The 25,622-nt window shown below is 44.0% G+C and overlaps 1 protein-coding gene across 1 annotated transcript in view; it reads left to right on the top strand.

Moving 5' to 3' along the window:
* Nucleotides 1-25,622, top strand: part of CNTNAP1 (contactin associated protein 1) — a 394,500-nt gene that overhangs the window by 346,980 nt on the left and 21,898 nt on the right. The window contains 2 exon segments of the mRNA XM_030221745.1: nucleotides 7,613-7,840; nucleotides 23,111-23,238. Of these exon segments, the coding sequence (XP_030077605.1) occupies nucleotides 7,613-7,840; nucleotides 23,111-23,238 (356 nt within the window).

The following is a 25,622-nucleotide window of genomic DNA, read 5'->3' as shown; positions in this document are numbered from 1 at the left end:
GTATCCACTCTATTGGCTATTTTCTTGTCATCCGCAAAAAGGCACACCTTTCCTTCCAGCCCTTCAGCAATATCTCCCACAAATATATTAAACAGAATAGGCCACAGCACCAACCCCTGAGGAACTCCACTGCTCACCTTCCTTTTCTCCGAGCGGATTCCATTTACCACCACCCTCTGCCACCTGTCGGTCAACCAGTTTCTTATCCAGTTCACCACTTTCGGTCCTAAGTTCAACCCTTTCAGCTTATTCACGAGTCTTCTGTAGGGGACCGTATCAAAGGCTTTGCTGAAGTCCAAGTAGATTACATCTATTTTCAACCTGATGATGATACCACTAGCCAAACTACTAGCCAATCAGAACCTTAACCCCTACATATATGCGGACGATGTTACGATCCACATCCCGTTCAAAAGTAACCTAAACGAAATAACCAGCGAGATCAATCAGAGCCTCCAAATCATGCACGCTTGGGCGGACTCATTCAAGTTAAAACTGAACGCGGAAAAAACTCAATGTCTGGTTCTCATTTCCCAATACAACACAAACAACTACCCTACCATAACCACACCTTACTGCACACTCCCCATCTCAGAAAATCTGAAAATTCTGGGAGTCACTATTGATCGAAACCTCACACTTGATACCACGTGAAGAACACAACGAAAAAAATGTTCTACTCGATGTGGAAACTCAAAAGAATAAAACCTTTTTTCCCAAGATACGTCTTCCGCACCCTAGTACAGTCACTAGTGATAAGTCACCTGGACTATTGCAATGCTCTGTACGTAGGATGCAAAGAACAGACCATTTAAAAACTCCAAACAGCCCAGAACACCGCAGCCCATCTCATTTTTGGAAAAACCAAATACAAGCCCCTAAGAGAGAAACTGCACTGGCTCCCGCTCAAGGAGCGAATTGAGTTCAAGATCTGCACGACCGTATACAAAATCATTCACGCAGAGGCCCCACTCTACATGCTGAACCTAATAGACTTACCACCCAGAAATGCCAGAAGATCAGCCCGCAAGTTCCTCAATTTGAACTTCCCCAGCTGTAAAGGAATTAAATACAAAACAGGCATACGCTACTACCTTTGCGTACAAAAGCACAACAGTTATGGAACGCACTACCCTGACCCTGAAAACCATGGACAACTTAACCAGCTTTCGCAAATCTATGAGACATATCTCTTCAACAAGGCCTACAAAAATAATCCTTGATGAAATAAATTACTCCGTATACCACCCAAACGCTTTAAAACACCTCTAACACGACCTTACCTAACACCTTCTAACTAATTCCTCTTCTACCTCCAGTTTATTACCAACTGTATCTAAGATTATGTAATGGGACTATACCATATTAACACCCTGTAAGCCACATTGAGCCTGCAAAAGGTGGGATAATGTGGGGTACAAATGCAATAAATAAATAAAATAAATAATCTAGCGCACGTCCCTCATCCAGTTCTTTGGTCACCCAGTCAAAAAAGTCAGTAAGATTCGTTTGGCAGGATTTCCTTTGGTAAAGCCATGTTGCCTCGGGTCCTGTAACCTGTCAGCTTCTGGAAAGTTAACTATCCTTTCTTTCAGCAGCGACTCCATTATTTTTCCTACCACCGACGTGAGACTTACTGGTCTGTAGTTTCCCACTTCTTCCCTGTCTCCACTTTTGTGAAGAGGGACCACATCCGCTCATCTCCAATCTCGTGGAACCTCTACTGTCCCTAAAGATCTATTAAATAAATCTTTAAGAGGTCCTGCCAGGACCTCTCTGAGCTCCTCAAGTATCCTGGGATGTATCCCATCTGGCCCCATAGCTTTGTCCAACCTTCAGATTCTCCAGCTGATTATAAACTCTTTCTTCCGTAAACAGCGCAGTATCCACTCCATTCCCAGATGTTCCCTTGGCAGCCAACCACGGTCCTTCAGGATTTTCCTCCGTGAACACCGAAGAGAAATAATTGTTTAGCATGTTCGCTTTATCTTCATCACTCTCACCATAGCCATTCTCATTATCTTTCAGTCTCGCACTTCCATTCCTATCTCTTGTCCTTTCTCCAATATATCTGAAAAAAAGTTGTCACCTCTCTTTATATCTTTAGCCATTTTTTCTTCCGCTCGCGCTTTTGCTAGCCGTATTTCCCTCTTCGCTTCTTTGAGTTTAATCCAATAATCTTTTCCGTGATCCTCTTGTTGCGTTCTTTTGTATTTCTTGAACAAAACCTCTTGTGCTCTTATTTTTTTAGCTACTTGTTTGGAGAACCATATAGGCTTCCTGCTTCTCTTGTTTTTCTTTACTTTCCTCACAAAAAGATCAGTCGCCATATTTATAGCAGCCTTTAGGTTGAACCACAGTTTTTCCACTTCTCCTATGTCTTCCCACGCCAACAGCTCCTTCTTCAGGTATTCTCCTATTTTATCAAAATCAGTACGTCTGAAATCCAGTACTTTGAGTTTTGTGCGTCCGCACTCCGCCTTCGCCCTTATATCAAACCATACGGTGTGATGATCAGTATTACGTAGGTGGGCACCCACCCGGATATCGGAAACACTACCTCCATTCGTGAGCACTAGATCCAGCATCGACCCTTCCCTCGTGGGTTCCGTCACCATTTGTCTGAGCAAGGCACTTAGACAGGCATCCACAATCTCCGATTCCACAGACAGGACGTTCCAATCCACGACAGACAAATTGAAATCTCCCAACTGTAGCACCTCCCCTTTCATACCAATCTTTTGAATATCTTCTATCAGATCCTTGTCTAACTTCTCCGTTTGCGCAGGAGGTCTGTAGGTAAACCCCCTTATGGATATAGATTCAGTCTTCTCTTTCCAGTACGTAATAGCAACAATATCCCAAGTTTTCTTCAAACATCAGGGCTTGCAAGTCTTGAACCTTTTTACTTACTGACAATACAGTAGTAAAATTAAAAAAAGATAGTTCTTCATATTTAAAGGTAATAAATAGAAATAAAACAAAATCATATAAGATGATATATTTGTTTGGACGGCTTCCTAAAGGAGAAGTCCATAGACCCCAATGGACTTGGGGAAAATCCACTATTTCTGGGATAAGCAGTATAAAATGTTTTGTACTTTTTTGGGATCTTGCCAGGTATCTGTGACCTGGATTGGCCACTGTTAGAAACAGGATGCTGGACTTGATGGACCTTTGGTCTTTCCCAGTATGGCAATACATATGTACTTATGTATTGGACTAACATTCAAAGTGAATGGGCAGTGTCAGCATTAGCACACCGCCACAGCTAGCTTGGCTTAGCAAACAGGGGGAGGGATTTATACATTTTTTTGATTAAAATTGAAAGGCAATACCACCTTCTTCAGATCTGAAATAAGCAAGTGTTGATAAATATCAGAATATATAAGTGAAACACAAAAGCATTCCAATGACAGTCTCACAGGAAGGGGGGGGGGGGGGAGTTAAGTGAGAAACAGGGAGAGCTGGGAGGGTGAGAGGCAGGGAGAAATGGATGGGTGATCAGAGGGTGACAAAGCAGTATAATTTTATAGTTTATAATGGGATAGAAAACCCAGATCTTTAAGTCCTGTTTGGTAGGTGTCAAAATATTTCATCATTTTGACTTCAAAGGTCTTATGTTCCTGGATTGTCTTAAAATTTCCTTTTAAGTATTCTCACCATAAAAGTCATTGATGCAGTGCTCTGGTTTTGTAAAATGCTGTCTCACCGGAGATTTAAATGTGTGCATGTGATCTGAATGTAGATATACACATACATTACAACTGCACCCAAACTGTGTCTCTGTAAATGTCAGCAATTATGCACTGATGAAATATGCATTACACATAGAATATGTTTTATAAAATTAGCCCCATAGTGACAACATAGGTTCTATGTTAAATTGTACAGTGCTGCGTAACCCTAGTAGCGCTGTAGAAATGTCAAGTAGTAGTAGTAGTTCATGAACCTGATCCAGAATAGTGGTTCAGATTGGGAGTTATCAGGAAAGTTGCTCTTCCTAGAGCAGAAGAATAAATAAACAGGCAGACCAGAAAGACAGGATATTCTCTGCTCTGGAAGACTCTGAGGACTCCAGAGCGGAGAATTTTCAATCAACTCATATAAGGGACATTCTTTGGATTTTATTAACTTTACAGAAGGTTTAGATTCAGATCCTATGATCGATAATTCCTCTTGGGAACCTTTAATCTGGTCAGACCACTTTCTATTAATTGTTTTCTTAAAATACCCAAGTTACAATTTCTCTCAGACTCGTCTTGTAAAAGATTAAATAGGGCGTAAATTTCCTGTTGGTGATATCTTTTGGGCAAGATATTCTTTTTTCTCTTCAGCATTAAGATCTATAAGATCATCACTGAACTCAACTACTTTTAGAATAATTGCCCAGGCTATTTTACTACCTAATCTGGACTATTGCAACTCACTTACTGCTCTTTAAATATGAACCTGAAAAAGAAGCTCAATTGCTAGATTACTTTTTAGGTTAGGCAGATATAGTGAAGCTACTCCTCTTTTAAATGAGTTACATTGGTTCAAAGTTGAGAATCAAATCTTTTTCAAACTTGCGTGCTTGGTTTACAAAAGCATTTGTGGCTTACGTTCAGAGATAATATCCCAGTCTTAATGCTGTCAGATAAACTTCCTTCTATAAAGAATGGAAACTGTAAATTGATTTGGAAACGTTTCATCATTTTTCAATGTGCTTCAATTTGGAATAGTATCCGGTTCAGTTACACTGTAGTTTTATTTAGGGAAAGGTCTTAAAATGTATTTGCTCTCAAGGCAAAGGTTGGATTAACTTTAATGCAAAATGTAATCGTTTCATTAGTTGTTAGATTGTGATGTTATTGTGTTAGAATGTTTTTAACATTTTGGTCTGAAAATCTTCTTGACTAAGAAACTCTTATTAATTAAGCTTTTATGCTAAAGAGCAGAATATATAAACTGCTCATACAATACAAGTTCAAGTTATAAGAATTTACTATTTATTTATTTTCTGGGCGGCTTACCAGTCTAAAAAGAAGGGCAGAAAAAGAAACATAATAGGGGGGTTACAGTCTAAGAGAAAAAGGGCAGAAAAAAGGGGAGATGGAGATTGAACATGACATAGAGGGAAGGAGGAGGCTGAACAACAATATTAATATGATAGATAGGATAATACATAAGGAGGGGGGTAAAATCGTTGAGGCTCATCTCTGGACCACTATGGCAATTTGTCTCAAGTAACAGAGCCATAGGCAGCAGCAAATAGGAAGGGTTTAAGTTCTGTTTTAAAGTTTTCTAGCAATGCCTAGTGTCAAAGAGATTGAGGCAATTTATTCCAGTTTAGTGGACCTTGGATGGAAAAGATAGCATGCCTTGTATTTTCATGGAAAATTTCTTGAAACAAAGGCATAGTTAACTGATTTTGAGTCGAGGATCTTAGGGTTCTTTAACATTTGAGAAAAGTATGGTGGCTCACTATTATGGTGAATCTCTTCTATACTAGGAGTACTGTCATACAGACAATACAGTGTGGTAGTGGTAACCAATGGGCTGATTTCAAAAGGGGTGTAACATGTTCACATTTTCTTGAACCCATTATCAGCTTTATGGCTGTATTTAGGATTAGTTGTAGCCGTCAAATATCACAAGCCCTGAGACCTGCACAGAGTGTATTACAATAGCCTAACTAACTGATAATGAATGAATGGATCAGTATGTTTATGGTGAAAGGGAGCGGGGTTAGTAATGATCTGATTGAACAGATCTGTCGGAGCCTGAAAAAAACATTTTTTGATTATCATAGAAATATGTGGCTGGAAGGATAATTTATTATACAGAATGACACCCAATACCTTAACTTGTGATTGAGGACTGATTGGGACAGAGCTAAGAAGAACGTGCGAAGATAAAGTGATCGATGCAAAGTTAGAAAAAAGGATGCCTATATCTCTTAACCAGTTGGTTAACTGAATCAGATTATGGTTAATGGTATGGATCATATGGGTGTTGTTTGGGTCTAAAGTATGTAAGATCTGAATGTTGTCTGCTTAGACGAAGGCCATGAAACCTCAGGATTGGGCGAGAGTAAGTAGGGGTGATAGAAAAATGTTGAAAAGTGTTGGTGATAAAAAGATCCTTGAGGTGATCCCTAATGTTATTGAGAATTCTGTTATTTATTGTTTTGGAAATTAACTGTATAACACCAGTTAGAAAAGTAGAACTGAAACCATTCTAGGGCTGTATCTCTCTTATACCAGTCTGTCTAATAGGATTAGTGTGATCTACTAAGTCAAAAGCAGCGGAGAGGTCTAGTGATAATAAAAGCACCGATTTGTTTTTATCTTCACCCACAACACAGCATGACTATAATCGTACTGGACAACATGCAATCTTCATCCCTTGTGACCCTCCACTTATAACTCATACGATCACTATACAACCTTGTATCTGTTATCAACCGACTGGGCAAATACCTTGACGGTACTATGTAAGCCACATTGAGCCTGCAAATAGGTGGGAAAATGTGGGGTACAAATGCAATAAACAAATAAATAAATTATCCAGATGAAAGTGTATGTAAGTGATGATGCCTAATAAGGCAGTTTCAGTGCAATAATGTGTTCAGAATCCTATCTGATTTGGGTGTAGTACGTTTGTTTTTTGAGAGAAAGTCCTGGATTGTAGATTAGCTAATGATTCAGCAATCTTTCCCAGAGAAATTGTAAATTGGCAATAGGCCGGTAATTGCAACTGTCTGAATGATGTTTAGTCTGGTCTTTCAGTCTTGGCTGTATGATATTGTGTTTCCAGAGATTAGGGACAGAACCTGATGAGAATTAAGTGGTTATCATAGACCAGATGAATGGGTTTAGATCTGAGTAAAAGCGTTTGATGAAAGTGTAGGGGATTGGGTCATGAGGAGCGGTAGTGATCTAAATACTTTTAATAGTGTTAGTCGGTTGAGTCAGAGAAGGAGCTTTGAAAAAGGTGAATAAGTTGGTAGATAGAATGTTTTGAGTAGTGTGAGCGGTATGCCCCTGGATGGGTATTGTGTGAAAGTTGATTTATAAGACTGAGTTGTGTCTTTATAGTTTGTAAGGGAATGAGGAGAGCGCTGCCATCTCTAAACTCTCTCGGCCTGTTTTAGTTACCTTTTTAGGAGTTGTAAGTTTGGAATATACCAGGGGTCTCTGTAAGTTTTGGAACTACTTTGTGTACGCATTGTGAGGGGAGCTAGAGTATCAAAAGATGTTTGAAGTGATGTGTATCCTGCTAGAGTAGATAAGGGTGACCTATGAGCTCAACTAGGGGAGCTGTTCCTTTAGCTTGGCAGTAGGCTCCCAGGTTTGGAACCATAAGTACATAAGTATTGCCATACTGGGACAGACCAAATGTCCATCAAGCCCAGCATCCTGTTTCCAACAGTGGCCAGTCCAGAAGGTTGCATTTTCAAATCAAGAACTCTTTAGTTGGAAAATAATTTGCAGCACTGCAGAGTGCACAGTGCACCTGAGAGCTCAAGGCTTGTTGTAAATTTGACATATGGAATATTATTTTGATGGTGGTGGGTGGATTTGTCAGTTCTACATATGATTGGTTTTTCACTTTCTTTTTCTTGCAGATGTGGGTGGGTATTTTGAGGCTGGCACTTGGCTTCGCTTTAACATTTTGTCTGCCGCTATGGAGGCTGCCAAAGAACTTGCCAACATTCAGATCATGCCAGTGCCTGGATACAACCTGACCAGTGAAGAGCTCCAGTTCAGTTTCAGCACTACAGTAGCCCCCGCTGTGCTTCTCTATGTCAGTTCCTTCGTCAAAGATTACCTGGCAGTCCTTCTCAAAGAAGACGGTGAGATGCAATATAATTAAAATGATAGCATAAGTATCAGCATTTCTTTGGGGGTTATATATCGGAGGGAGAATGAAATAAAAACACTTTTTCTGCCAGCCACCCAATCCGCTCTATCCTGTGGTCCTCATTATATAGGAGGTTTCTTCCTGACAGCCTGGCTTGATCCTACGATGCTGGCGATGATACTAGAAGCAGGCTATGAACACAATGCAAGGCAGTGAATACTCACAAGATCCTTGCACAAGCTGCCCTTGACCATGCCTGAGTTGTGATTCTAATACCAATGCTGGTATTTGCATGAGGTATGCAGGGACAGAGGGAAAGATAGGGACCAATGCGTGTAGTGACTGGGAAGAAGTTTCAAGCATTGGGCCTTGATAGCAGAAAATGTCTCTTGGAAATGGGATAATCCTAGCAATTCATCAAAGCTTCCTTACTAGAGTTTGGAGTGATCAAGGAGGACACCCCCTGTGGTAAACTAACTGTCTGTGAAAAATACACAGGTTATAAGATATAAAAGATACAAAAAAGTTGCCAGTTTGTGCTACCTACGTTTTTTTCCCTTTCATGTTCTAAAATATTAAATACCATAATTATTTGATGAGAATAGTGGCATAGCCTAGATTGGTCAGAGTAATGTTATAGTATAGTGGAATGTAGAATTGATGGCAAAGCCTTGATTTAGTGGATGTGTCCAAACATCCATTGTACACATAGAGGCATATTTTCAAAGCACTTAGCCTTTCAAAGTTCCATAGGTTTCTATGGAACTTTGAAAGGCTAAGGCTTTGAAAATACGCCTCATAGTAAGCCAAAGTGTTATTGTCGAAACTTCTATGGCCCATCCAAATCTTCTGTGGTCGCAGCTTCTGTGAGGCTCTCTTCACTTTCACAGTGCTGTCTGCTTTGTCTCCACTTTTAAGTAACATCTAAGGAAGGGGGGTACCTTTATTATGACACCCTTCTGCCAACTTCAATCAATTTTGGCTCATGAAATTGGATGCGAGAGGAAGGTGTGAATTACATGTTCTGCATGACACATTTGAACTTCATTTGATAATTACAAACAAAGGAATATCTAAGTGGATAAGACATGAAGGGAGAAGACAGGTTAACACACAAGGAGGCCTGCAATACTGTACAATCAAACATAGTCAATAAATTGTGTGTAATACATTTACTGCAAGACACAACAGGAGAGCAGGAAGTGTAAAGAACTGAAAACTGAGAGAGAAGAAGAGTTAATGTAGGGCAGTGATGGTGAACCTATGGCACGCATGCCAGAGAGGGCATGCAGAGCCCTCTCTGTTGGCACTCGCGTCGTTGCTGATCCGCCCTCCCTCCCTCCGAGCACAAGGCCGGCCTCCCTCCAACCAACCAACCAAGCACCAGGCCGCTCGCCCTCCTTCCCTCCAACCAACCAAGCACCAGGCCGCCCGCCCGCCCTCCCTCCCAGCACCAGGACCCCCCCCCCCCTCCTCCGAAATATAAAAGGCGTACCTGGTCGGGGTTAAGGCGGCGTCGGCAGCGAAAAGTGTGTTCTTTGCTTGGCGCGCCTTCGGCCTTCCCTTCTGTCTCTCAAGCTGTGGTCCCGCCCTCATGTCCTGTTTCCGCAAGGGCAGGACCAGAGCTTGAGAGACAGAAGGAAAGGCCAAAGGCGCGCCGAGCAAAGAACACACTTTTCGCTACCGACGCCGCCTTAACCCCAACCAGGTACGCCTTTTAAATTTCGGAGGAGGGGGGAGTCCTGTCCTGTTTTCAGGGTTGGGTTCAGGGCACTGTGCTGCCTGGTCATTCAGATGTGGTTCTATTCATCAAGCGAAGCAATGCACCTTTGGCTGCTGATGTAGTGGCTTCTGCCAGCCTGGATCTCAATCTGGTTCTATGGACATTTTTGTGACCCGCCTCCCTTTCCTGCAAGGTCTACTATGCAAAGTGTTGTTAAATGATTCTTAGACTGAGGTGGGTTTTCTGGTGGCTATATGCTCCACTTTTTTTTTGAGGCAAGAGTGTTACTTCTAACAGTTCCTGATGCTGGGTGGGTGGGTGGGAGGGAGGGAGGGAGGCTTGGTGCTGGGTGGGAGGGAGGCCTGGTGCTTGGTTGGAGGGAGGGAGGGATGCCTGATGCTGGGTGCTGCTGGGAGGGAGGGAGGCCTGATGCTGGGTGCTGCTGGGTGGGAGGGATGCTTGGTGGGAGGGAGAGATGCCTGGTGCTGGGAGGGAGAGATGCCTGGTACCAGACAACAAAGGTAGAAAAAATAATTTTATTTTCATTTTAGTATTTGGAATATGTCCAATTTGAGAATTTACATCTGCTGCCTTATTTTGCACTGGGTATACTGGAGCCGTAACAGCTTACAGAAACGATTTATAATGAAAAAAAATCATGTTATTTTTTTCTCCTTTACTAGTATAATATTTTCAATGATGTCTGTTTATATGCGCCATGGCTGGTGTAAGGGGTGTGGCTATCATAGGGGTGGAGTCATGTGGTGACCCCGCCCATAATGAGTACCGGCACTTTGCGATAAATAATTAGATTTTGGGTTGCTGTTTGGGCACTCGGTCTCTGAAAGGTTCGCCATCACTGCTGTAGGGTGATCTTGACTGCAAGCCAAGGAAGTAAAACAGAGGGAAAACCTGTACAAAATAATAGGTTTTCAAAGCAGTTTTAAATTTCAAAAGGCTGTTTCTAGTCTTTATGAAGGACATTCAGACTGGATCACTTAGTGGAATGCAGCCATACATGTAAGTGGGAGGGGACTAAAAGAGTCTGTTGCATAAGGGATGAGCAAACTAAAGAGGAGGGGACACCTGTGTAAAACACTTTTCTCCCTCATTCGATAATTTTAGGACCTAAATATATGTTCCATTTGTATGCTAAAATCACAGAAGACATGTAACTGTGCACTCAGGAGTGTTCATAGGGGAGCAACATGGATGGGACCAACATTTATGTAGGCAACGTTAAAAATACTGTAAAGCACTAAAGTGCTGCATGTAGGCATGTACATTTCACCGTTCCCTCTAAGTTGAACAGGAGTCCTCCACCTACCAGTAGGGGGTGCTGTTTCCCTATTACATTTTCAATAGTAAAGGACAAGCAAGCTCTGCAGGACTCCTGAGAACTTTCCTGTCTGTAGCAATTGAAAACACAATATTGAAGCACCACCCCCCATTAGCAGCAGTGTAGTTGGAGGACTCCTGCTCAGCTTAAAGGGAACAGTGGTGCATTTATGCCTGCTACTGAGTGGGTGTGGCTACGTGTAGGCACCTAGATGTCTCCTTATGCTAGTATCATGCAACAGAATCTTAGCACTTAGATGACTTAGAGCACAAATTCTATAACAGCATCTAACATGTGGCACCCAGTTATAGAAGTGCCCCCTTGCTGTGGAAAACTAAAGATCTTGGAACGATATGAGGTAAATGTTCTTCCATGAGGAGTGAGTAACATGAGTTAATTTTTTTTACAGTATATAATTTTGCAGCAGTATTGTGCAATAGTTGTACTCTCCTGACCTGATAACTATGGCAAATCCTGTAGAAGAGAAATACATCAAGTGCCGCTCAACCAGTTTTGAAATGGGTCTAACAAAGCAGTATAAATGATGGGGGCTGGAAAAATGTTATACCCTGTTTAAGATGGAGGGGATCTTTTATGTTAACATGTGCCACAATTCCCCGGATTCTGTATCAGTCACCCAAAGTTGGTGCCCAAATTTGGGTATGGAGCTTAGATGCGTTTGTAAACTAATTAGTCTGTTGGTTGCCCACAAGCAATTATTAAGGTTAATTGGAGTTGATTGACACTAATTTGGATTTGCATGTATGTCTGCCTGTGTACTATTTCTATAACGCTGGACGCTCAATGTCTTGTACACAACTCAAATGAGGGGCATAGGTGGGTCAGGGGGATTCTAGATATTTAAGCATAGTGTTATAGAATACTGAGGTTATACACCCAAATTGTGCATCAGGATTTATGCCAGGTTTCAGCTGCTGTAAGTCCTCACACCCAAAGTTGGGCACAGAAATCCGCTCTAAGCAGTATTCATAGTAACATAAGTAATGCTATACTGGGAAAAGACCAAAGGCCCATCAAGCCCAGCATCCTGTCCCCGACAGCGGCCAATCCAGGTCAAGGGCACCTGGCAGCTTCCCAAACGTGCAAACATTCTATACATGTTATTCCCGAAATTGTGGATTTTTCCAAGTCCATTTAGTAGCGGTCTATGGACTTGTCCTTTAGGAAACCGGCCAAACCCTTTTTAAACTCTGCCAAGCTAACCGCCTTCACCACATTCTCTGGCAACGAATTCCAGAGTTTAATTACGCGTTGGGTGAAGAAACATAGTAAGTGATGGCAGATAAAAACCTCAGTAGTCCCAGTCTGCCCAAAAGTCACATTCGTTATCAATTCAAGATTAAATCAACAATGAACATAATATTATATACTTGATCATGGTCTTCCTTTGGTGTTTCTGGGACATAGACCATAGGAGTCCGCCTGGCTCTGTCCTTATGTTCCAACTACTGGAGTCGCCGTCAAAGCCCACTCCAACCTATCCAAATCCATCTTGTCATTTGAGGGACACAGACCGTAAAAGTCCACCTGGCACTATCCTCATATTCCAAATTACTGGAGTTTCTGTCAAAGCTGTCTTCAGCCCATCCTACAACCAGACTGTTATATGCAGGACTCGGATGTACAAGTCCGCCCACCACCGGCCTTAGGTGATACTGCCAGAGTTGCCATCTAAGCACTTGACATGCAACACATGTGCAACCCTTTCAGCTTTGTTTTTTATAACATTCATTTTCTTTCTTTTTATTTCATATCCATCATAAGAACTTGTGATTTGGAATTACAAGAAAAAAGAAAAGAAGAAAATTACATAAGGGATAAATTCTCCCTGAGAAAACTAACTAGCCCACATTTAGGGGAGAGAATCACCTCATAAACAAACAAATAAAATAAAGGCAATCAAGTCAGTATACACTAACTATAATATACAGCACAATATTATATATAACCCCATTAACCCACAGTATTACAAATCAAAGTAGGGTATACACAAAAAGTAGCACATATGAGTTTGTCTAGTTAGGCAGACTGGATGGACCATGCAGGTCTTTTTCTGCCGTCATTTACTATGTTACTATTAATAAACTGTTCAAGTTATAGTGAGTCCAGGAATATCTATTCAGTTCTTTTGAATGTAAGAAGACATAGGGGTACTTCAGAAAAAAAAAGAAGCACCTATTGCCAATACCCTAGTCTTTAAAGTCAAAAAGTTTTTCCGCCTGAGTTGAGTGGTGCTAGCCACATCTGGAAAAACATTTACCTTGGCCCCACAATATATCAAGTCCTTTTGGTGGGAAAAAGTTTTTAAAACCAATAATTTGTCTTTTTCTTGGCCAAAAGATACCAACAGGTAGATTTAATTGGAAATATTCCAAGAAAGAGGTAAGGTCAACCCCTGCTGGGGATCTTAGACTTTTCTCTTACCAGGCAAATAATAACAATTCACAATTTGAACTGTATCAGCAATAGATAACCAGAGAATTTCCTTAAGGTATTTCCTTACAAGAATTCAGGGGACAAAAGATAAATACAAGGAAAATTCAAAACCGCATTCTCCATCATTTCTAATTTTAAATGTAAATTTAAAGAATTTTTAATCAATGAAAGAGAAGTAGTCTGTAGGATAGAAACCTGAGTCTCTAAATTCACATATCTTCTATCCAAAATTTGAATATTAGATTCCACATTAGTTAATTTTTCTACAACTTCTTGAGAAAAACTGACATTATGGGACATTACAGCCGTGAGCAAACCCTCCATCCAGAAATTAAGGTCCCATAAATCTTTCAAGGAAATATCCTGTTTAGCTGCCCTTGGTTGTAAAACCTAGCCCACTGCAATAGACTGAAATGGTGTAGGTAATTTCAAATAGGTAAGTGTAAGTTTATCAGTAGACACATTTACATCCGGAGCAGGGGTAACCCCTTGGGATGCCCCTTCCATACAGGATACAGGCGGATGGGGGGTACGTTCATGAGAGCTCAAAGAGGCTTCTAGCGGAGACACAGTTTGTAGTACTACCTGTTCAGTTTGTATCCCAGGAACTATATGCTTGTCCATTGGGCCACTGGTTTAGGTGTGGAAATCTTCGGATTAACTTTTTGATACCATTCATTTTCTAATTAGAGAGCTTCTGTGTTCATCCCATGCCTTTTTCAATTCCTTCATAGTTTCTTTTTCTCCACCAGCTCCCTCAGGAGGGCATTCCAGGCATCAACCACTCTCTCTGTGAAAAAGAATTTTCTAACATTATTCCTGAGTCTACCACCCCACAACCTCAATTCATGTCCTCTAGTTTTACCATTTTCCTTTCTGTGGAAAATATTTGTTTCTATGTTATTACCTTTGAAGTATTTAAACGTCTGCATCATATCTCCCCTGCTCCTCCTCTCCTCTAGGGTATACATATTCAGGTCTTCAAGTCTCTTCTCATATGTCTTTTGGTTCAAGCCCCATATCGTTTTTGTCGCCTTCCTCTGGACTGCTTCAAAGTCTCCTTACATCTTTTAGCAAGATAAGACTTCCAAAATTGAAAACAATACTCCAGATGGGGCCTGCCCCCGCGTCAATACGTCATGCACTTTTAAAATTATATTCCATATCCCACACCAAGTCCGGGCCCCTTTCCGTTTCCTTCACTATAGTGAGTGTCCTGAGTATGTGAACAGCCTATGACTAGTCCGTGAAGGACTCAAATATCTTGGGCTTCTTATCTGTTACGCTATCCCTGCCTACGGTACCCTCCTCATGCAACTCCCACACAAGGAGGGAGAAGATATTGATCCACCTGTATTGTGAGAATGGTACCTAATGCATCACTCCTGTGATTAAGTAGTCCCACATCCTGACTGGTCCCCTGTGCACCGACCGGTGCCACAACCGCATTCTGTCGTGCCATATTGGGCTCCGTTACCCGTTCTCATCGCCCCGTACTGCATATCTAGTTATGTCATGCGTCTGCGCTGGAAGGAGTGTGGTGCTGTCATTAAACTTACCCCTTGCCGGTACTGGTGGTAGCCCTGCAACTATGGAGGTGGAGTCTGTGGTGCTGCTACCTCCCTTGCAGGTCCCCGCACCGTCTGTGCTTGTGGTGTAGGTCCACTGTGACTTCTAAGGACTGGGGCCACAGTACTCCGCGTCTTAGCTGGCGGAGTTTTGTTGGGCCGCTTGGCTGGCCTTACTGGTGCATATGTCTCCTTCGCACACTACAATGGCATTACTGCAAAGGAGAGACTTAAAGAATAGACAATTTAAAGCAAAATGACCTCATAATAACTGATTGTGGTGACGCCGGCTTCCCCAATCGCTGCGTGCATCCTATGGCGCCTGTGTAAACTGTACCCTCCTTGCTCACAGCTACATATCTGGCTGCATGCTGTCTGCGCAGTGCGCCCTTCCCTAAATGGCCGGCCTAAAGCCCCACGGGCTATGGCCGTTACATTCAAATTTGGCCTGGTAGTCACAATGGCCACCGTATGCAAAATGGGCCGCTAAAATTAAAATGGCCGGGCTCCTGTAAACCTGGCAGATAAATCAGTAAGACCGATGGTCCTTATATCAAAATGGCCACCGTTTTCAAATTAGCTGCTTTAGTCCACATGGCCGCTCTAGTCAAAATGGCCGCTAAGTGCACATGGCCTTCTAGGACTAACACCGTTGTACCAACCCTTCCCCCCGTGGACCTGATCCTAACGGCAGCTGAGAGTAGCATACTGTAACCGATATGTTTGTCCGATGCCCCTAAGTACTGTGTCCCGCTATGCTGGCACCAACGATATGATATCAATTGTTCCGGCCTATGCAGTGTGCAAAGACACATGCGTGCGGTATCCAAGGTGGCCGCTGCGGTTAAATTTGTATTTGGAATGTCCGTTCTAGTGAATTTTAGTGCCATAAAACTGGCCGCCTTTTCCAAATTTTACTGCTAGTCGAAATGGGCGGTGTATTGAAAGTGGCCGCCGTTTTTACAATCGGCACTCATGCAAATGGCCGCCTTATCGAAATTCACCGCTGCCGTACGTGCCTTTGTAGGTTAATGGCTGACTGGGCGTGGCGAAGTGCATGTCCCGCCAATTGGGACTCCCCCTACAGTGGTGGAAATAAGTATTTGATCCCTTGCTGATTTTGTAAGTTTGCCCACTGACAAAGACATGAGCAGCCCATAATTGAAGGGTAGGTTATTGGTAACAGTGAGAGATAGCACATCACAAATTAAATCCGGAAAATCACATTGTGGAAAGTATATGAATTTATTTGCATTCTGCAGAGGGAAATAAGTATTTGATCCCCCACCAACCAGTAAGAGATCTGGCCCCTACAGACCAGGTAGATGCTCCAAATCAACTCGTTACCTGCATGACAGACAGCTGTCGGCAATGGTCACCTGTATGAAAGACACCTGTCCACAGACTCAGTGAATCAGTCAGACTCTAACCTCTACAAAATGGCCAAGAGCAAGGAGCTGTCTAAGGATGTCAGGGACAAGATCATACACCTGCACAAGGCTGGAATGGGCTACAAAACCATCAGTAAGACGCTGGGCGAGAAGGAGACAACTGTTGGTGCCATAGTAAGAAAATGGAAGAAGTACAAAATGACTGTCAATCGACAAAGATCTGGGGCTCCACGCAAAATCTCACCTCGTGGGGTATCCTTGATCATGAGGAAGGTTAGAAATCAGCCTACAACTACAAGGGGGGAACTTGTCAATGATCTCAAGGCAGCTGGGACCACTGTCACCACGAAAACCATTGGTAACACATTACGACATAACGGATTGCAATCCTGCAGTGCCCGCAAGGTCCCCCTGCTCCGGAAGGCACATGTGACGGCCCGTCTGAAGTTTGCCAGTGAACACCTGGATGATGCCGAGAGTGATTGGGAGAAGGTGCTGTGGTCAGATGAGACAAAAATTGAGCTCTTTGGCATGAACTCAGCTCGCCGTGTTTGGAGGAAGAGAAATGCTGCCTATGACCCAAAGAACACCGTCCCCACTGTCAAGCATGGAGGTGGAAATGTTATGTTTTGGGGGTGTTTCTCTGCTAAGGGCACAGGACTACTTCACCGCATCAATGGGAGAATGGATGGGGCCATGTACCGTACAATTCTGAGTGACAACCTCCTTCCCTCCGCCAGGGCCTTAAAAATGGGTCGTGGCTGGGTCTTCCAGCACGACAATGACCCAAAACATACAGCCAAGGCAACAAAGGAAGAAGCACATTAGGGTCATGGAGTGGCCTAGCCAGTCACCAGACCTTAATCCCATTGAAAACTTATGGAGGGAGCTGAAGCTGCGAGTTGCCAAGCGACAGCCCAGAACTCTTAATGATTTAGAGATGATCTGCAAAGAGGAGTGGACCAAAATTCCTCCTGACATGTGTGCAAACCTCATCATCAACTACAGAAGACGTCTGACCGCTGTGCTTGCCAACAAGGGTTTTGCCACCAAGTATTAGGTCTTGTTTGCCAGAGGGATTAAATACTTATTTCCCTCTGCAGAATGCAAATAAATTCATATACTTTCCACAATGTGATTTTCCGGATTTAATTTGTGATGTGCTATCTCTCACTGTTACCAATAACCTACCCTTCAATTATGGGCTGCTCATGTCTTTGTCAGTGGGCAAACTTACAAAATCAGCAAGGGATCAAATACTTATTTCCACCACTGTAAGTGGCCCGCAAGAGAAGACCCTGACTAGCGAGGATCGCAATGTGGACGTTTCTGCAAAAACCCGCATCTCAAATATCGCACGGCAGGCCAATCATACAGACATGGCACCGGTAAATACCGTTTAGGATGAAGCGTAGTCGACCGAGTAGAAAACACGGCATGGCTGTAGTGCTGCGTGACATGGGCGGCTTATACAACATGGGCAACTTATACCGCACTAAATTTTACCGAATTAGATAACACGGCGTGGCCGACCACAATGGGGCTTGTATAGCTCTGCATGGCCTGGGCGGCTTATACAGCATGGTTGACTTATACCACACTCATTTTTGCTGCATTACATCGAAAATCCGGTGTGGCTGACCATAACGGGGATTAAGGTCCGTCGCCGTAATGGACAGCTTATACCGCATTAATTTATCTAATTTGATAACACGGCGTGGCCAGCCACAACGGGGCTCGAGGTCTGTTGCCATATAGCATGTAACTGTCGGCATGGGCGACTTATATCGCACTCATTTTTGCCGCATTACATCGAAAATCCGGTGTGGCTGGCCATAACGGGGCTTAAGGTCCTTCGCCAATGGCATGGACGGCTTATACCGCATTAATTTATTGAATTTGATAACACGGCGTGGCCAGCCACAACGGGGCTCGAAGGTCCGTTGCCGTATAGCATGTAACTGTCGGCCAAGTATTATTGGCCGGCCATCACCGCATCTTAACATGCGGTGTGCCGCTGAGGCAGGAGAAGAGCAAAAATGACGTACCGTTAAAGGTGTTTTCGTCTCCCTGAGATCATTTGTGTTTCGGTTCAGTGCTGTGCACAAGGTCTTCCGAGTCGTGCCTCAGTGCCGTGCTATGCACTAGGTCTGCCGGATCAACCGAAATGGGCCTAGACACGTGTGCCTGTAGAACAATCAACGGCCATAACGGGTTTTAAGGTCCGTCGCCGTATTGGCATGGACGGCTTATAACGCATTAATTTTTTGAATTAGATAACACGGCGTGCGGTGTGCCGCTAAGGCAGGAGAAGAGCAAAAATGATGTACCATTAAAGGTGTTTTCGTCTCCCTGAGATTGTTTGCGCCTCAGTTCAGTGCTGTGCACAAGGTCTTCAGAGTCGTGCCTCAGTGTTGTGCTATGCACTGCGGATTGTGAGCACTGCGTGGCCGGCCAAAAATGGCAACCGCACTGTGCCAACCCATCTGCCATGTGCCATGGGCGTCATATGTGGAACTCTAGCCTAGTGCGCGTAATCCCGTGAGATAGGCGGCTAAGCCGAGATGGCCGGCCATCCTGGAAAAGCTAAATGGGGGTCGGCAGGAGAAAGCTAAAATGTCTTGCAGCCACACAAAGTTTTAAATGTCTACATACCGTGCGTGCGGTGGGCGTGTGGGCAGGCGATCGGCGCCGTGGGTCTGGTGACCTGGTCTCCCGTCCCCTCCCCTTCCTTACCATATTCCCTGGTGGTCTAGTGACGTCTTCGGGGCAGGAAAGAGCCCCCTCTTTTCTGCCCGGAGCGCTGCCTCCCCTGTCTATCATCCTTCTTGGTCTGGCTGGGGATTCAAAATGGCCGCCGAGAGTTGAACTCTCGCGAGGCCGCTTCAACTCTCGGTGGCCATTTTGAATCCCCAGCCATACCGAGGAGGATGCAGCAGGCAAGGGCAGGCAGTGCTCCGGGCAGGAAAGAGGGGGCTCTTTCCTGCCCCAAAGAGAAGACGCTACTAGACCACCAGGGCTAGATAGTAAGTGAGGGGGGGGGGGGGGGTATGTGATGGGGGGGGAGGGGACTATGCGACGGGGGGGGGGGGGAATAGGGGCGGAACCCGACCTGAAGGGGGCGGGGCATGAGGCGTGGCGGGGGCGGGGTAGGGGGCGTGACATGTGTCCTCTTTTTCAGAGGACACAAAATGGTAACCCTATGCACGAGCTCTGCCCAGGGCAGACACAAAACATGTGCCTGTAAAAATTTCAGGAGCTGCTGCCCAGCATTGCTCTTCTCCTGCCTCCAAATTCAAAAGGACTTCCTGTGCAGTTCGAATTCCTCTCTCCTCCTCCCTTGCTCCTCCCCTTCTTTCCTGCCCCCTCCCCTTGCTACCCCTTGTTTCCCTCCCACTACTACCTCTGCTAATACTACTACTACTTGACATTTCTAAAGCGCTACTAGGGTCTCTAGCTGGCCCTCCCTGTACCCTCCCCCACACTTCTGTTTTCGCTGGCCTTCAGCCCGGTTGTGGTCGGCCCCCCTTTAATGGGTGTGCCTGTTTCTTTAACCACCACCCTCTGGTGTCTGTCTTTTAGCCAGTTCCTAATCCAGTTCACCACTTTAGATCCTAACTTCAGCCTGTCAAGTGTATTCAAGAGTCTCCTATGAGGAACCATGTCAAAGGCTTTGCTGAAATCAAACACATAAACGGCGAGTGACCGACTCACTCGCAAATGCGCAGTAGAGACTTCCCTCTCTGTCCCGCCCCCATGTCAATACGTGATGACGGGGCGGGACAGAGAGGGAAACTGCACAAAGCCGCCGAGGTTGCTACCGCTCCCCCCCTGCCCGAGGTCGCCGCTACCGCTCCCCCAACCCGGTGTCGCCGCCGCCAACCCTCCACCCGGCCCAGGCCCTCTCTCCGCTACTGAACTTACATCCATTCACCGGAACGCAGCACACACATCAGCTGAGCTGCCGTCCGCCTTCCTTCCCTACCTGTGCCCCGCTCTCGCTGACGTTACGTCACACGAGGGCGGGACACAGGCAGGGAAGGAAGGCCGACGGCAGCTCAGCTGATCTGCCCTGCTGCGTTCCGGCGAATGGATGTAAGTTCAGTAGTGGAGAGAGGGCCTGGGCCGGATGGAGGGCTGGCGGCGGCGACTCCGGGAGTGGGGGGGAATGGTAGCCGCAACCACGCGGGGGGGGGGGGGGCAACGTCGACCTCCGAAAACCCCATTACCAGCCCGTTTTAACAGGCTCAACGGCTAGTCTAAGTAGATTACATCTAGAGCACGTTATCAATCTAATTCACTGGTCACCCATGCAAAGAATTCAATCAGATTCATTTGGCACGATCTACCTTTAGTAAAACCATGTTGTTTTGGATCTTGTAACCTATTGGATTCTAGGAAATTCACTATCCTTTCCTTCAGCATCGCTTCTATTACTTTTCCAATAGCAAAGAGAGGCTTACTGGCCTGTAGTTTCCAGCTTCTTCTCTGTCACCACGTTTGTGAAGAGGGACCACATCCACTCTTCTCCTATCCCACGGAACCTCCCTCATCTCCAAGGATTTATTAAACAAATCTTTAAGAGGACCCGCCAGAACCTCTGAGCTCCCTCAATATTCTGGGATGGATCCCGTCCAAATTTTGAAGTTGTTTACAAACACTTTCTTCCATGAATGATGCTATATCCACTCCATTCTCATACATACTTTTGCCAGTCAATCGTGGTCCTTCTGCAGGATTTTCTGTGAATATAGAGCAGAAGTATTTGTTTAGCAAGTTTGCTTTTTCCTCATCTTTCTCTACATAGTGGTTCACAGCTAGAGAATGACACGGAGACTGGGACCTGCAGTAACCGCGGGGATGGGGCGGGGACAGAGCCCATGGGGATGGGGACAAACTTTTGTCCCTGTGTCATTTTCTACCTTGAAACCTGTTAATGAACTCGACTGTTATTTATGTTTGAATGATGCAGACAACAATATTTTGATTTTTTGGAAAAATAAGCAAACATGCTGGCCACAACTAGCAAAATTTGCATGGGATATCCTGTACATTCTGCTACCAGCACATCTTCTAAGAAGACAACTTCTATTGTAGGAAGGACTGTGGAAGATAGGAGAGCTAGACTGAATCCTGAGTTTGTTGATGACTTCTTATTCATCCACAAATTTAAAAATCATGACTGCTACATAGGGCATATTTCTCCCCTCTAGGGCATACAGAACAGGTTGTATTTTGTGCCCCAGGACATTTTAACAGGGTGGATTAGGATCCCTTGGGTAGTAGAAGTGAGCTGTTGTTGGGGTTGGAAGGGTGGTGGTGAGGAGGGTTATTATAGCTGCTCACTGTTATTGTCTTCTATTTGTAATGTATACACAATAGTTGCACAGCATATTGTTCCTTTTTTTACTTTAATAAAAAGATTTAAATTAAAATCATAATTTGAGACTTCTGCAGATGAGGACAGAGCCCATGGGGATGGAGCGGGGAGCGGGGACAGGGACAGAACCTGCAGGGACGGGGCGGGAACGGAGACAGGGCCTGTGGGGACGGGGCGGGGACGGAGACAGCACCTGTGGAGACGGGACAGGGATGGAGATAGAACCCACGGGGACGGGGCAGGGATGGGAACAAACTTTGTCCCTGTGTCATTCTCTATTCACAGCATCTTTCAGTCTCACAATTCCATTTTTAGTCTTTCTCCTTTCACTAATATACCTGAAAAAATTCTTGTTGCTCCTCCTTGCATTTCTAGCCATTTGTTCTTCCACTTGTGCTTTTACCAGACATATATCTGTCTTGGCTTCTTTCAGTTTCATCTGATATTCCTCTCTTTGTTTCTGTTCTTGAGTTTTTCTGTATTTAGTGAACGTCAATTCTATAACAGTTATTGGCCCAGAGCACCCTGTACGGAATAGCGCTTAGTGCAAATTGTTCCCAGCACTTACATTTACTTTACAATTTACAATTACATTACTCAGGAATAATGGCAAGAAGTACTTTTCATCGAGAGGGTGGTAGATACCTGGAATGCCATCCCGCGGGAGGTGGTGGAGATAAAAATGGTAACAAGAAATGTGTGGTATAAACATAAAGGAATTCTCTTTAGAAGGAATGGATCCATAGAAGCTTAGCGGAGATCAGGAAGCAACACTTATAATTGGGAAGCAAAGCCAGTACTCAGCAAACTTCTACAGTCTGTGCTCTGATCGTGGCTGGACAACTACAGCTTCAGAAATTGGAGAACAAGGCCAATGCTGGGCAGACTTCTGTGGTCTGTGCCCTGACCATAGCTGAATAGATGGGCTGGAGTGCAGCTTTTCAGAGGTTTTGACATTAACTTTATTAATTCCACTTTATTTCTCATTCCAAATATGAATTCTCTATACTTGACTGCTTAATCTACTCTGTCACCTATGAACTTTAATGCAATGCCACTTTGTATTTCTCATTCTGGAAATGGCAATCACCATTACGGAATAATGTAAGACACATTGAGCCTGCAAATAGGTGGGAAAATGTGGGATACAAATGCAATAAATAAATAAATAAACTTCAGAAATTTTAGAAAAAAGAGTGCACGGCAGGTATACATATGAAGTATCACATCATACCTTATGCATTGAGTTTACCTTGTTGGGCAGACTGGATGGACTGTGCAGGTCTTAATCTGCCATCATCTACTGTGTTACATTTGGGAACCATTGACTGAATCCAGCTCAGTATGTCTGCCCTGACCCTGTTCAGTGCCATTTCTCTATAAATTAGTTTGTTTGTGCTTCAGGCAGCTTGCAGCTACGGTATCAGCTTGGAACCAGTCCTTACATCTTCACATTAAGTGACAAAAATCTAACTGATGGGAAGCCTCACAGTGTGAACGTTACTCGAGTCTACAGAAGCCTTTACATGCAGGTGAGAGTGTGCACAGAAGCATTGTGAGACACCACAGAGTCCAATGTGTCTTTTCCAGTGCATTTCTTGCCCACAGGCGATAGTGAGAAATGGTCACTCCAGGTGTAGATTTTAAGGATTGGACCAGAAGTCTCAAATGGTGGTTGCACAATGTTTTGCTTACATAAGGTTTTTGTTCTTTTCTTTTTTTTCTTTAAGAGGTCACAGGATATTGGTCTTAGGCAAAAAGATGCACAATTTAAAAATTGTTCAAGCAAACTGACTTGCAATTTTGATTTGTTTACTTTTTTAGCTGTAATTTTGCCTGAACTTTAAAATGAACCCAAGGTGTCTTTTTATTATTATTATTATCCTCTTTTCAAGGACTAAGGGGCAATTCTGTAACTTGGTGGCTCAAGTTAGGTGCCTCGATGCAAGCTGAGCACCCATTTTATAATGACATCTTGAAGCCAAGATACCATTATAAAATACTAGTGTAAGTTGGCATCAATGCGCCTACATTTAGCTGCACCACTTAAGTCTACAGCTGTCATAAGTGGGCATGCAGTACACATAACTTAATTCTATAAGGTGCTTGCGTAAGTAGGTAACACACCTATATCCTGGCCATAAGCCACTGATATGTACACCTCCCTATTCGCTCCCTTATAGAATAGCACATAGCTCGCTTTCATGTGTAAATGCCAGTTAAGGCGCTACTTACATGTGCAAGATGTGCATAACTGCATGTGCCCGGTTATAGAACTGCCCTGCCCATTTTTGGGGCCCACTAGTTCTCCACTAGCTAATCCCCAGGAGTGGAGGAGTAATCTAGGGCCCCTTTTACCAAGCTGTGGCAAAAGGGGGCTGGTGCAGGTGTCAGCTTGTGTTTTACATGCGTGCTGAGGCCCCCTTTTACCACACCTGGTAAAAGGGAAGTCTCGCTTTCCTACAGGAAATGGCCATGTGGCAATGAAAGCACTTGCCATGTGACCATTTCGGAGGGTAGCCCTTACCGTCACCCACTGAGGTGGCAGTAAGGGCTCCCAAGTTAACCCTGCGGTAACTGAGCAGAGCTCGGTACTGCACGATTACCGCAGGTTACACTCCAGTGCTAGAAAAATGAATACATTTTTGTAGCACTGGAAATGACTGCGGTAGCCCGATGGTACTTCCTGTGTAGCGAGCAGTAAGCCTGCGTTGGGCTTACCACCACTTGTAAAATGAGCCCTTAGTGATTAGAGCACCAGGCTGACATAATAAGCCCAATTCAAATCCCACTGCTGCTCTTTGTGATCTTGGGCAAGTCACTTAACCCTCCATTGTGGTTCACACTAATATATGCTTACCACAACAAAAAAGGCCTTACCATGGGGCGCACTCGGGTATCCCGCGAGAATTTTGGGAGCGGTATGTGCTTCCCATGCACTAAAAAACTAGATTTTATTTTTTAGTGCTGGGGCAGGTCTGGGGGTGGAGAATAGGCATGTTCTGTGCTAATCAGTGCAGCTACATTGCCAAGCGCTAACTGATTAGCTTGTGGTTAGCACGTGAGCCCTTATTGCCTACAAAATAGGTGGTGGTAGGGGCTCACACGTAAGTGGGAGAATTCGTGTGTGGCCAATAATGTTTTGAAAAATAGAAAAAGTGTCCATTTTACCCATGCAGAAAAAATGGCCTTAGCACACTGGAATGACCTGTATAAGCACGCGCTAAGGCCACCTTTTACCATAGTTTGGTTTAGGTAGTAAAGCCCTCCTGAAACAGGAAAATACCTAGTGTACCTGAATGTAACTCACCTGAGTTTCTACTGAAAAAGGTGTGAGCAAAATCCAAAATAAAAGGATGGAATGACTCTCGTGTGAGGAAAGGCTAGAGAGGTTAAGGTTCTTCAGCTAGGAGAAGAGACAACTGAGAGGAGATATGACAGAGATCTATAAAATTCTGAATGGAGTGGAATGGGTAACCCTGAATTGATTGTTTACTGTCTCAAAAAAGTACAAAGACTAGGAGACACGTCATGAACTTACATAGTAGCACGTTTAAAATAGGAGAAAATATTTTTCATTCATCATATAGTTAAGTTCTGGAACTCATTGCCAGAGCAAGTGGTAAAAGCAGTTAATGTAGCTGGGTTTAAAAAGGTTATGGACTTTCCTCCTTGAACTTGTCCTAAACCATTATTAAAGTAGACCTACGGAAAGCCACTGCTCATCCATGGTTTTAAGTAGCCTGGAATTTTGCTACTTTTTGGGACTCTACCAGGTACTTGTGACCTGGACTGACCACTGTTGGAAACAGGATACTGGGCTAGATGGATCTTTGGCCTCACCCAGCAGGTCAACTCTTATATTCTTATCTAAAATATTAGAACAGTAGGTTTGTTCTCACATCAGAAGATCCCG

Source organism: Microcaecilia unicolor, chromosome 12 (assembly GCF_901765095.1).
Source record: "Microcaecilia unicolor chromosome 12, aMicUni1.1, whole genome shotgun sequence".
Taxonomy (NCBI): Eukaryota; Metazoa; Chordata; class Amphibia; order Gymnophiona; family Siphonopidae; genus Microcaecilia; species Microcaecilia unicolor.
Note: the sequence above shows the minus strand (reverse complement) of the source record. Positions and strands in the feature narration are given on the sequence as shown.